Source organism: Aulostomus chinensis, chromosome 16, assembly GCF_037954235.1.
Source record: "Aulostomus chinensis isolate RoL2024-O1b breed Wild chromosome 16, RoL_Achi_v1.0, whole genome shotgun sequence".
Taxonomy (NCBI): domain Eukaryota; kingdom Metazoa; phylum Chordata; class Actinopteri; order Syngnathiformes; family Aulostomidae; genus Aulostomus; species Aulostomus chinensis.
In genome coordinates this window covers 12,184,400-12,198,667 of record NC_141335.1, presented here as the reverse complement: position 1 = coordinate 12,198,667, position 14,268 = coordinate 12,184,400, and the positions used below count along the sequence as shown (strand labels likewise).

General features: G+C 42.0%; 1 protein-coding gene across 4 annotated transcripts in view; it reads left to right on the top strand.

Moving 5' to 3' along the window:
* The window catches only part of marchf8 (membrane-associated ring finger (C3HC4) 8), a 94,727-nt gene that overhangs the window by 17,132 nt on the left and 63,327 nt on the right, over positions 1-14,268 (top strand). For all 4 annotated transcript variants that reach the window (XM_086179783.1, XM_086179784.1, XM_086179785.1 and 1 more), the window contains exon 2: positions 12,068-12,253. In XM_086179783.1, coding sequence (XP_086035909.1) covers positions 12,158-12,253 — 96 coding nt within the window. In that variant the 5' untranslated portion in view covers positions 12,068-12,157. The remainder of the gene's footprint in view (positions 1-12,067; positions 12,254-14,268) is intronic.

Here is a 14,268-nt window from a genome sequence, read left to right as displayed (position 1 = left end):
GCGGATTTAATCTGCTGCCGGCTGTCTGTTTTTTCAAGCGGTAAACCAGCTATTGATACAGCTCTCAATAGAGATACAGAGGAAGGGGAGTAAAGATTCAAGGAGTGATTCATTAACCTCAGACCAAAGCAAACACTGTGAAGTTATTTGGTGGTTTGTTTGTTTTTTGTGCTGTCAAGCGATTAAAAAAAAAAAAGTAATCCAGTCCATTACATGTTTTGCAATCACTTTTGGCCGTGGCAAACATTTAAAAATGGTTCACCTGATGGTTTACGTGAGCATTTATCTTTGGCGAATGGATCTAAATATATTCATATATATATATATATTTTTGATATCTTATGTGGTGTTTTGGGCTGATACGGATATCAAGAATCTCTTTTTTTTGTGTCTTTTCAGAACAAAAGCACTTAAAGCAATTTATTGAGGAATAATTTAGCGTAATTTGAACATGTCATGTCAAGAGTTGTTCATAATGAGAGCGACATTCACCCTGTGAATGGCTCCTCCTTTATACGATGTGCGGAAATAAGAGAAATGGCTGCTCAAAGGTAATCTCATCCATCCTGCCTCATCTCTGAAGCTCATAATTAACATGTTGTATCTTGTCTGTGAGGATGCTGTTTGGAAGGTTTCCTCTGGGAGATACTTCTCAGCTCCCTTTTTGTTTTTCAGACAAAGTTGGCGACGGCTGGAAAGCTTGCATGACATGTGGGGTGTACATGGTTGAGAGCTTGAATTAGGCAAAAAACCGAAAAAAAACAAAAACGACAACATCTAATTTGATCGATGACAAAAAAGATACTGAATAGAAGTTGGGTTGCTTTATTTTGAAGGAATCAATAGATGGTATTTCTTGAAAGAATGTCCTTCCAGGCCATTATATATGATCCATCCTCAGTTACTCTGAAAGCACACATCTTGTTACATCACATTTTCATTTATTAATGGTGTTTCGGGAATTCTCTACATTCATGGTTTTCATCATCCGTGGAAAAAAATGCCGAGCTATGGTGGAGAGACAGAATCCTCTACCTCTGAAGGCTATTGAAGTTACATGTCCAGACAGTTCTAGTCATTTTTGTTGTTGTTGTTGCTGTTTTCTTTTACATTTGCGGTGCAAGTAATGCGCACTTGTGGATAAAGGTAAATCTCTGTGGTGGCCAGACTTTATCACAATAATTTTGGTTTCAAAGCATTTCTCCTCAAAGGTGTCCTGCCTTCGAGGGAGATAGGCAGTGATGCCGCTGACTTCTTTGCCTTTCAACTTCACAGGCAATGACAAGTTGCCGTCAAACTCTTCGTCCTGGGGAGGGAAACACTAAACAATCTTCCAAATGTGTGTGAGCGCTCCCTAAAGCAGCTGTGGAAGAAGGATATTTGTCATATTTCTATCACAACCTGGCAGTTGAATAATTTAGTTTCTTTTTGATTTGAAACAGAGTGCATGAAATGTGTTTACTTGGGATCTGTTGGAAAATCGATGGCGAGGGGGAAGGTTGAAGGTGGTTGAATGATTTCTCGATGCCTCTGGCATTTCAGTGATCAGGGTCACTCCACTGAGCTGGGAAGTCAGCAAGGATTCCTTGGAATAAGCAGATCCATATGAAGTATTTCAGTAAACTTTGAATGGTTCACTTTAGCGTATCAGGCGAAGAGCTGCTGTCTAATTTGGCAGGAATCCGCAAATTAAATATGAACTGTAAATTCACTGACCTTTTATTTATTTAAAGCAAGGCAGTTTCACAGTCAGTGATTGCGGTGAATTTGGGTGTCTATTGCTTTTTTCTCCATATCCTCTTGAGTTTATGGTGGCTTTTTTCTGTCTTCGTAAGATTACAGAAAAAAACTATTAAGCCGAAGCCCAAGTTTTTGTAATAGCGCTAGCTGGTGGGATCAAGTAATGGTATGGGTTTTTTTTTTTTTTTAGACGTTGATCTACTCCTCCTAGTCGGCTGATGGGATCCATCTCAAATTTTGTCATTAACACCTGAAGAACTTGGTGATACTGTGAAGACTGTGAGTTTGTTAAATGGTATTCAGGGGTCCTCTGAGGAGTCCATTTTTTTAATATTTCAGCATAGAACGGGAAACTTTGATCATATCTTTTCCATCTTCACACATTTGATGTACTGCAATCTCAGAGCCCATCATATAGGCCTGATCACTAAGCTTCTAGGAACAACGGCCAATTTTGGGGTTTCAGGTGTGGCCAGCAGATATCTGATCCAAGACTTCCTTGTTCCATTTGCCACTCATTATTTAGAGTCTAGCACCTTGTGATGTCTGCATGGAGTTTAAAACTTCTACAAAGGCTTTGTTAAATCATCAGACTACTTTTCAAACCTTGCATTTGGCCGATGCGTTCCATCTTTTTTTGGACTTTTTTGACACACAGACTGTTCGGTGGACGTGACCGAGGTCCACTCTAATGTGATCGGTCAAAGTTACTCAAACAGCAACCAGAGGCTTTCCTGTCCCGATTTTGTCCCTTTTTAATACAGATTCTGTATTTGTATGCACAATCTGTGTGATAGACATTTGATGTCAATAAACACAATACGTAAATAGCAAGTGTGTGTGCTCTGGTGCCACCCAGGAGCTGATATCTGCATCGCAATGCATGCACTTGTTTGCTTCTTCATGCAAAATCCAAATACTATCAGGTCTCAAATGCATTTGCCCCTATGGACAGTCACACTCTGGCGTGTGCGAGGGGTGGGAGGGTCATTGCTGTTTGCATGAGTTTTGGTTGAGTTCCTCTTGACGCCCTCAGGGCGCTTCCTATTTGTTTTTGCCATCCTTTACACTTACATGGGCTGCCCACAAAGTTTGTGTGAAGTTAGAGGGTTGTTGTTTTGGAATTGCTTGTAAACCTCACTAAGGGCACATTTCCTCTGGCTCGGGTCAGGTGGGGTTGGGTCGGTACGGGTACGTCAGCATGGGTGGACTCACCGGCCGACAGTTCCCCAGTGTAATTTGTGTGCCACACAACAACAACAAAGGACGACATGGAGGCAGCGTAATGCCTGTTGCTCAGTCAGTGGATTTTGCTCAAACTAAAAATGAGGGACGACAGACAGGCAAGGCTACAAGCGGCTAAACAGAACCCCCAAGAAGAGTATAAAATACTTCACCCAGCAATCGACCTGTATTCTGGCGAGGACAAGTAGATACGAAGTAGAGGACGTAAGTGGGTAAGTTAACCAATCAGCGCCCCGCTATGTGTTTATGTCACATTTTCGTCCCCGCTTGACTCGCTTGGAACCCCAGCGGAGCAGGGACCAAAATGGTAACGGTGAGTACCGTGTTGGGGTCAGTGGAATGGGGGCAAACCGATCCGACCCGAGCCGAAGTGAGCCAGTGGAAACACGCCCTAAATTTAGCTCATGAAAAACATCACGTCTTGTTTTTTTCTACACCTGTTTTTCTCATCACCAAGTATACACCTACCATCACTAAAGTGGGATTCATTAGCATAAATCAAGCATGGTGGGTAAAGGTGGTATTATGAATTCAGAAGACCTAAATATCGTAGATGCTTTTGATTAATCCTGCATGTATTGTAAATAGACTTGGAGACGTTTAGCAGGCAGCACAGAAGCCGCAGCATTATTCAGCCCGTGCTGGGTCTAATAAATGATGAAGCTACATCCGAAATGACAATGAGCTAAACACATTATGATAATTTATTCCTGCGATGTTATAAAAAGAGAAAAAGAAAAGTGTAATCACCAGTCTTCTAGCTCAGTGCAGAGCGGGTCCGTGTGTTTCGGTTCAAAATTAAACAATGCCAGTGATGGTTCAATTAATCCAAAATTGTAAATTTCATAGTTGGATTGGATTAAAAATGATCAGAAATGTATGAAGAACTGCAGTCAAACGTGAGGAAGCAAACTGCAGCAGGCATTATCAGACAAGTCCATCAGGTTTTACTGATGCGCTGTTAATCTGTGCTCAGACTGGTGAGTGTGTGAGTGTTGGCAGGGCGTTGAGTCCAATCAGTGCTGCCAACACGGCTACAGCATCTGTGCCATGATGAAATTAATGCCCCATCCCTCCACCCCTACTCTGACTGGTACCTTTCACAGAGGAAAAGTCTAAACCTGCAGGCTTATTGGAGGATTTTTTTTTTTAAATGAAGTTTAAAATGTTTAGAAGGCAACACATCACCTGAGGGAGCAGCAGACAACAGAAAATTGCCATTTACGTATGATAGGAATGTCACATACAGCGATATTACAGTGGCTATGACATCATTCTTTCCACAGCACCAAAATTATTCTCTCTGAAGCTGTAATGTCAGCATAAAAGAGACTTCCATTAGTGTTCCTAAATGTGCGGGGCTAATAGTCACTTGCCAATGAATTGAACTACTTAAAACCACCATTTGTCAGCGTTATATAAACTCATTTGTGCTCCAGGTCCATATTGTAAGCCACCAGTCTCCCTAGGGAAGACACCTCTTTAAATCGAGATTATAGGCGTAGTACAGTAATGCTAGCACTGATTGATACACAGCCCAGTTTTTCTGCCTGGTTGCACATCAGAAGAGGAAAACGGGCTGTCAGCCACATCTCAGGTCTGATCTGACAGCAGGGACTCAAAGGGGCCTCCTGGCAAACTGAATAATGGCAGAGCTCAGCTGAGCAGAACCTGGAGGAGAAGGGGCTGTGATTTACGTGTGGTAGGCTTAAAAAAAAACAACCCAGAGCCCTGTACAACATATACGTCAAGGCCTCGGTGTTGTAAATCTCTCGCAATAAAATGTGTAGTTTCAAATCATGTCTCTCTTCAATATAAGCTTCGGTTTCAGCTTTTTTAATTTGACATTTTCTTGTTCATTTCTCATGGGTTAGGAGACAGGCATTTAACAATTTATCGTTAAAAAAAATGGATGGACTCTGTTGTAAGTATTTAATTAAAGGTAGTTAAAAACAGATTAATCTGTTCTGGTTTCACTGACAAGCAGCTGTTTCACTGCTGCACAAAATCAAGTACAAGTCTGAAAGTGGGATTCCTGCAGAGATTGTGAAGAATACAATGACCCCACCGGCATCACAGGAACATTTACATTTAATGTGCAACAGCAAATGATCTTAAAAGGTATTTTTTTGCCGGCAAACTTACATTAACAGTGGATTCTTCCCTGCTGTTCAGATTGTTGGGCTTTTTCTTACAGCTAAGGGTCATGTTTGAGATCCTGGCAGAGAGTTCTTAGTTTTAGTACCATTAGAGTATCTCGCTAGTACATTAAATTCCAGAGAGGCATGAACTCTTCCTGAACTAAGAATAACAGAGCTTTGTGTCTCTGCTGTTATGGTCTTGCAGGTTTATTTAATGTAAATCTCATGGTTGTCTGTGTGTGTGTGTACGTGTGTGTGTCTGAACTTTTGTTATTTTGTTTCTTTGACTTTACTCCTCAGCTTTTAGTTTTTCCCCAATCGATTGCCTTGTACTCCTTTTTTTTGAAAGCACCAACTATCTTAGGTTGTCGTTCTGGTTCTAGTGGTGTGAGTGTGTGTGTGTGTGTGAGAGAGAGAGAGAGAGTGTGTGTGTCTCATGTCTCATAATGGGCTCTTTGCTTTGTATATGCAGCATCACATGGGTCAGAGGAGTGCAACTGCTCCCTCTAATAAACCCAGATGTGTGTGTGTGTCTGTGTGTGTGTGTGTGTGTGTACGTACAGGAGACCGCCTGCCTTTGATCAAAGGCCATGTTATTGATTTATACTAGATTTGACTCCATTCATTGTACAGGTGGGTTGGTCCCTCTGTGGCCTCCCTCAGCAATCCATTATTACTTTTTCTTTTTAATTAACAGTAATGGTAAACAGAGAAAAAAATAAATAAATAAAGACGTGTCTTCGTCCTACTTTCAATCTGCAGCGGGCCACATTCTCCTCCTTATGATGGCGATGTGGTCGCATTGGGACTAGTTTATTCATAATATTTTACTTGATGACATTTAAAGAGAGGAGGAGAAAATAATGAGTTGGTGCATAAAACATGTGGAGGAAGTAGATTGCTCAGATCTTTATTGAAGTAAAAAACTTTTTTTTTTTAATTTAAATTTTTTAAAAAACCAAACACATTTGACACCAAGTAAACCTGCTTAAGTGGCAACTGACTTATTTCCTGGATTATTTTGTCTCCTTGTTTTTCTGCCCAGGTGTGTTATGTTGCATTAAGTCTTTTTATTCATGTGTTGGTTCTCTTCAGTGTAGGAAATGTATGTTCTTAGATCTTAGCCCTAACTGCAGCCCTCTCAGCATGCCTGCACAGCAGTTACTTAGCGTGTCGTTAGTGTAACCATGGCGCGCCACAGTATAAACATATGTAGCCATTGTGGTTTTGGTTCAACGGAAGCGTTCGGCGCAGGTGACACATGCGAACAGGAGGAGCTGATAAACACCTCCATCATTTGATAGGAGCGTGCCTGCTGTACCCTTTAAAGTAGAAGACAAAAAAAATGACAGATGTCAGCGGGACTTTGTGGGATTTTTTTTTTTTTGTCTGGCCTGAAAGTGTTATTACAAGCATAAATCCTGCATTAAAATGTTATTTAAGTGTAAAGAATGTAAGTATTATGTGTAAAAAGAGCTGAAAATGCCCGAGCAGTGATGTAAACTCATTCATATGGAGCTATTTTTCATTGTTTAAAGAAAATCATTTACTTTTCACACATTATCGCCTCATATTACATCTCGATCTACTGCTCAAGTTTTTGTGGACGTTGTCAAATGTTTACTGTTAGTTCGATATATTATGGCTGCTTCATTCAGTCAAAAATACTCTGTCTCCTACATGATTTTCTTACCCCGAAGCTCAGCCTGACATATGGCTGCTCTGGCCGCATTCCAAACTTCTGAATATGCATCCACAGCTTTGATTTGTTTAGTCTGGTGTTGCAACCATCGAAGGCTGCTCCTTGATTTGGAAACGGACTAATCGGAGCTTAGTGAGCCAGCAGGATTAAGACGCGGGACATCATCCCTCTACATCATCACCTTCTTAAAATAAGTGCCTCAGTCATTTTTGGACAAAATTTGGGTCGGCATGGTGGTGTAGTAGTTTGCACTGTCGCCTCACAGCAAGAAGTTCCCGGGTTCCAGTCCCGGCTTGAGCACGGGATCTTTCTGTGTGAGTCTCCATGTTCTCCCTGTTCCTGCGTGGGTTCTCTCTGGTACTCCAGCTTCCTCCCACAGTCCAAAGACATCAAGAGGGGACGAGGCTGATTGATACTCTAAATTGACTGTAGGTGTGATTGTGAGTGTGAATGGTTGTCTGTCTCTATGTGTTGGCCCTGCGATGGACTGCCGATCCATCCAGGGTGAACCCCGCCTCACGCCTGAAGGCTGCTAGGATAGGCTCCAGCCCCCCTGCGACCCTTAACAAGATAAGTGGTAGAAAATGGATGAATGATGGATTTTAGGAAAGAGACACGAGACTGGACTCATTCTGGTATTGTTGCTAGTGACTCCATGCTGGCAATCTCCCCACGTCTGCTGTTGTTACCAGTGCAACTATCCAGTCGTAGATATTGCTTACTTCACTGGATTGTGGAAAAACAGTTCAGGGATACATTAATTGCTGCTTCTAAACAAAGAGCGCCACCTAGTTATTTGAACCGGCATACAAGTTTTGCACCAACTGGTGTCAAAATTTTTTCAAGGATATGTGTCAGCTAGTGTCAGCACTCAAAAGATACTCTAGCCTTTAGCTCTAAAAAAGGGAAAAAATCCTTAAAATTCAAAATCACATTGAATATAAAGAAAACTGCAAATTTTCAAGCTGAAATGATCATGTTCCAGTGAGTCAAAGGGGCTAACAAAGTTGAATTGAAATGAATGAGTATTGATTTATTCAAAAGTGTGTAAGTGTATCATGTCTGAACTCCTAACTTTTCAGCTGAAATGTCAATAACTCGTGTTGGTATTTTAAAGTTTGTGAAACAAAACAATTATCATATCATGACCTAATAACTTTACTTTAATGGACGAAGCCCTCCTGCCTCAGCCTGCTTAGTTTGAGTTTTTACGAGCCCTGTCAGAAAAAAAATCAATTTCTCCAGAGCGATCATCGCCTTGACATCTTAAACCAACCCTGAGAGCAGTTGCCATGGCAACAGCTCAATATTAAATTGGAACCCAGGGAGTCTTGTGATTGGTTGGAGTGCTGCTGGATTTGTAGCTTATAATATTGTTGCAGTGAACTTTGATTGGCAGCCAGCCCAGAGGACACACACACGCGTGCACACAGACACACACACACAAACACACTCACCTCTGCACACAAATCTGGAAACGACCAAATTTCACATCCAAGGGACCTTGACAGCTTGATTGACAGTTTGAGTTTAGCTTCATTAATCCTAAAAATATTCAGTGTATAAAGCTGAGCTGAATGTTTATATATATACACACACAGTGGAAGAATAATCCCAGCTATGTATCTGCACATCTCTCCGCCCATTAGCGCAATCTCTCTCTGTCCAGCCAAGACCTTCGGCTTGAAACACAATGCCAATTAAGAGTGGAGTGAAGGTTTTCTCTGCAGTACCTATTGTGTGTACAGTAACAAGTCTGCTGCGGTGGGGGTGTATGTGCGCGTGAGTGTATGTTGCGGCCTCAGTGATGGATGCCATTCATTTGATAAAGTGAACCACACTTCCAGTGTATCTGACTTATTTGTATACATCCCATCTTCGTGATGTGGAGCTGCACTCTGTAATGAACACAGACTTAATTGCAGCTCGTGCTTCAACGATTCGGTCACGTGACGATGCCCTTGGGAGGGTCATTTTGTCCCCCGACCCACGCTCATTTACTGCTACTCATTAAAATCACCCATATAATATGGCCAAGCGCTCTCCGTCCGTCCAGAGCGACCTATATTCTTCAGCTTGAACTCACAGGGAGGTCACATCCACTGATGTGATGACACAGGAATAAATGTCTGCTTTTGCATTCAAGTCATAAAATCCACTTTCCTTTCAACACGATTAAGATGAATGGCTTGAAGGGGGGAAATAGAAGAGAAGGATGAATGATTGAATGTAAACAGACCATCTTAGGTTTGGATTAGAGATTTCCATTATACAATCTGTTGACAGCAGAGCTGGCTAGAAGCCAACCCATGCAGCCAGCCTTTTAAAATCCCAAATGTTTGGTGGAACGCCAGTCAGAGAGATGAGTCATCTCTGCATCAGCAGAACCTCATCTCCTGTCAGCCCTGACCCCTACATACGGGGAAGGGCACACCGCCTCTTGCTTTACATCCGTCTAACAGAAATCTGTTTATTTTCACGGGGGAGATGCTTTTCTGCTACAACACACCGAGTTTTTCTCTGAATCAGCATTTTAAAAGCATAAATGTGAGCGAACTGAGCAAATACGCTACCTTTGGTGGTACTGAGGTAATCTTGATGCTGTTTTAACTAAGGCTGCCACTAACGCAGACGGTTATTTTTCATTTTTATCTAAATGATAAAGAAAAAAAATGGAGTCCCAAAGTGGTGTCTACAAATAGCTTCTATAGTAAATCCAACAAAAACTCTTCCTTTAATCTCTTTAATAATAAAAAAAGCAGCAAACCATGACGTTTAAGAGTCTGTAACTAGCATATACTTGACTTTTTTGTTTGAAAATTAGAATGAATCTGTTACACAGCTGGTCCAGTCAGAAGTCAATTACATTAGCAGCCTTGTTAGAGTTGATGGGTTATAAATAAAACCATTAAAAACCTCCTCATTGCTCTTTTTCATACGATCTCTAAATATCTGGAATGAGAAAGGTTTAAACATTATTCTTTTAAATCATTTTGGGTGTCTTTTCTACACAGTTTCTTGGATGTGTTCAGCGGGTGGCTGTGTGGGCACGAGTTTATTATTTTGTTTGTGTGCTTTTTCTATCAATTCTGTGACTTCTGATGCTAGTTGGAAGCATCTGAATAGGTTATGTTTACTTCTGTAATTAATCAGTTGGTTTGTCTGCAAGCAGGATTATGCAAAAACGTCCAGATTTTCACAAAATGCAGTAGACGGGTAGAGCAAGGATGAACCTAGGGGCTGTGAATCTTCACTCATTTGCTTTATGGCTGCAAACGTTAGCTCCTCAGGAGGAAACCGGCTAATGTGCGTGCCATATTTTACACACAGCGTGCATCCAGCCCATAAAAGTTCATAAAATCCTAAATGTGCCAAGATGTCTTTCAAAACCACCGGGTGTGTTTTATTATTACTTGCTGCAGGTGTCTGCCTCCTTCTGCTGTATCTCATATAACATTAGCTTAAAATGTGGCTACACAATTCAGCACATTTTCAATAGAATGGTCAATATTTGCGAAACCTTCAAGCACATTTCTTTTATATTTAATAAATAAGCTCCTGAAGATGATATGGATCATGTTCCGGAGGTATGTGCTCTCCCAGTGCGCTGTACTTTTTCCTTGAGTCTGTTGACTGGCAGCAAAAGTCTATCTGTGGTTTGAGTGGAAAATAAATCATCAAACAGCTTAAACGTAATCTTTGTCTCAGGAGTTCTGCTCTCCAAACCTTGAAGTATCTTTTATAATTGTGTTATCCATCAGAGAAAAGCTTTCATGGAACACACCAACACTGATTACAGAGATGAAAGATTATTGATGATCATTAGTTGCAGCCATAACTCATAAAAGTTGAGATTTTCACTGACTATGGTTTTATTTGAACGCCTGTAATGGGATGGATTTTCAGCTAAGAGCAGGGGCGCCAAAAGTAAACCCGCATCGTGTTGCTAAAATACCTCGTCTGTGTATCACTATTGCTGCCTTTCAGGGTTTTTTCTTAATTCACTCAGGTTTACAGTATCAATGTATTTTTTTTAAATTTTCTTATAATGGGGCCTGTTGTTACGAATATAATTTGATATCTCCAGGGCCAGATCAAAGCTTATGGAAGGTCAAATGTTGTTCTCTTGCCCCACTTTCGACAGCCCATCCATCATCAAACAGATGCCGGGTCAAAGATTGCAAAATGGTTAAGTTGTGCAAATAAACACGAGTCAAAATTTAGACAAGTGCTGCGCCTTGTTAGGGTGACGTGTGACCCTGACCTTTCCTGACTTCTTCTCCACCTCGCCACCTTCTACGTGCGATGAGCTGAAACTTCCAGCTGTTGCTGAAGAAGCCTACCTGATCCCTGACGGAGTGTGCGCGTGTTTGCCTGCGTCTCCTGTCCTACGTGAACCTGTGTAACGCTTTCTGTCTCTCTCTGTCCCGATCCAACAACATCACATCGCTCTCCTGCTGCCATGAGCGCTGGTTTCTGATTACTGCCATCCCACTGACCTCCCATCTGTCCGCTTGCTTTTTGGTTTCTTAATCCTGTCATTTTCATACTGTCGAGCTTGAGGGTTTGCTTGGCAGACGGGTGTGCGTGCAAACACATACGCATAGACACCACGCACGCGCACACAGTGCACTGAGCCTGTTGGTGCGAAGGAGCTTAATTGCTGTCAGTGGCGGTACAGATGGCTGCATTAAGTGAAGTTAAAACGACCCGCTTGTAAACCCTCTTGTGTAACTCCTCAGGACAACCCCACACTGCTGCTGCTTTCATGGCTGTCTCTCTGAATCTGTCTAAGAACGGCAGGAACCACACGGGCCGATGCCCTCTGTCTTTTGTGGAAATGGAGCTTCTGATTTTCTTTACTCGCCCAGAGGTACCCACAGACAAAGTATCACCTCTGTAGTGATTTATGACACGCTTGACAGTCACATCAAACCACGGCTCTCATGTATGAAGTCCCATGTATAGGAGAAAGCCTTTGGTGGTTTGAGAATGATGCTTTAGTGATTCACTCCATCCTCTCCAAGCTTGACTTTAATCTGTCTGAAGTCATCAACAATCCAGATAAACAAATCGCAGTGATTAAAATCAAGGTGTGATACTTAAGTATTTTCACTTCTCTTATCTAATGGTGGACTTTGATTTCAGCATTCCAGCTGATTATTTCATGTGTTTAAGTCTCCTCTGTCTAATCTGTTCGTGTGTGTGTGTGTGTCTCTCTCTCTCTTCTCCTTTGCAGGGCTAAGGTGTTACTGTTCAGACCATCATGCTCGTTCTTGCATCGGGACAGGAAGTGTGTGTGTGAGCTTCCCCGGTCAGCTCTGCTGGGATGAACATGCCACTGCACCAAATCTCTGTCATCCCCCGTGATGTCACCTCATCGCGGGTGTCGGGCAGTGGGAAAGCAAAGGATAAGGACAAGCAGGTATGTGAGCAGTTCGCACATACATAGTTTGGATATTTTCACCGAAGTCCTCAAAGACGCGTGAGCTGCGGCAACTATGGCTGGATGACGCCGATTTGTATCCAGGGGAGATCTTAGTTGAATTCATGATGGAGGATCATGTGTGCTGAACGCAGATAGCATTTTAGGCGCCTCGCCACTCGAAGGCTGTCTGCAATTGGGGAGTCATTAAGAATGGCACAACATGGGGCAATCAATTATGCCATAGGCCGGAATCGCTGTCGGAGTAGAACATGGTGTTTTCAGGGATGTGAGGTCCTGTGAATGTGGACAGCAAACAGCCAGTCAGCATTCACCGTGCATGGCCACAACAACTTAGATTAGCAAATGCTGAACTTTATCCAGACAAACAACCACAAATTAAAGCTTTTTACAACTCCATTCTCATAACACAGGAACAGTAATAGTCTAACAGCAGCTGGGTTAAGGGACTATTCACAGATTCCTCATCTGGAGGTCAAAATAAACACGAAGGATCCCGCTGCCAAAGTCAAGTGAGAAATGCTGGCAAGTCTGAGCTTCTCAGCTTGAAGAATCTTAGTCCAAATTCAGCATTTCCTCCTGCTGCAGCCTCCCGGTAAAAGAATTTAACTGGTGGTACTCACAAGCAATGAAATTTGTGCATCAGGGAGCCGAGCGCCAGCTGCTGCTGTTCATCATAATGCATCAACAGGAAAGGACAACGGTCATTTATGGTGTTTTATGACAAGGGATCAGTGTGAGATATTGTAGGAAGTTATGGAACAAGCTCAGTGAGCCAGTAGGCGATGAGCTGCAGGCGACAGGCTGCATCTCCAACTTCTCAGCGAGGTACCGACTCCTTTCACTGAGTCCTGCTGACACACAGACTCCAGTCATGTGCAGTGTGAAATCAGACGACAATACCTCAGAGGATGATGGGAAAATTACGACAGTGCTTTGGTTCGCCGCCCTCAGATGTCTTGTAGATGTATTAAGGAACCACCAGTTATCACCAAATCAAGCAGCACTGAAGCCTAAGATTGTAACTTTAACAGCTAAACCAGGCCACGCACTCTGAAGACTCAGCTGAGGATTATGCTGTGGATTTAGTTCACAACATGCATTTTTTTTCTTTCAAACCCGGATTTCGAATTGGTCTGCGTGATGGTGGGGGGTGGGGGTCTTGAACAGTTTTGTTCATGTCAAATTATAAACAGATCTAATAACACACATCTTTGCAGATTTCAAATCAATGAACACAAACATCTCGCTTCAGTTAAAAATGAACCATGGACCTTATTTGAATTGAAACGTGTTAAATTTTTAAATGATTCAAGTAGTTTCTAAGTGTGTATCTTGGCTGGTAGGAATAATAACTTTACCTATCAGTGTCTGTATGCATTCAGAGAGATGACGCACTTTCCTTATTTTATTTACAGGATGGAAAAAGAATTAATTTCCTTCAGTTTTGCTCGTGAGGTGCCTCCACTTAGTGTTGTTTTGTTCTTGACAAGCTGCTAAGTTATTATCGCTTAAACCTCTTCTCTGCTGGCAGTCACATATCCTCTGGGAGACATTCTTTCCTTGTAGCTTTATTCTTCTCCATATGTTGAACCTAAGTCTCCTATACATCTTGGCCAGTGGATTTTGATGAGAGTACAATCAGAAAGTTATTTTTCATGGCTGGGGGGTGTTAGTATCAACAAAGAAATATGAATTCTGCATGATACAGTTTCTCTAACAGACCGATCTGTCTCTGCGCTGCCTGTGGGTTGAAGAGGTTTTGCATCTACTAAAGTTGTTCTAAATGTGGTAATCATTTGTGCCTGGAACTGGCCTGGAGGCTGTCCGCTTTTTGCAGTCTAGTGGTCGAAATTTTAAAGGTAGAATTCAGTCATTGTAAGTTGTGATTCCTTTGATTTGGTCAAATAAACCTGAGCACTAACATGTCAACCCTGAGCCCTTAGTTTAATCACCAAAGACGAGACGATTGTTGACCTTGTCAGGTCTTATCA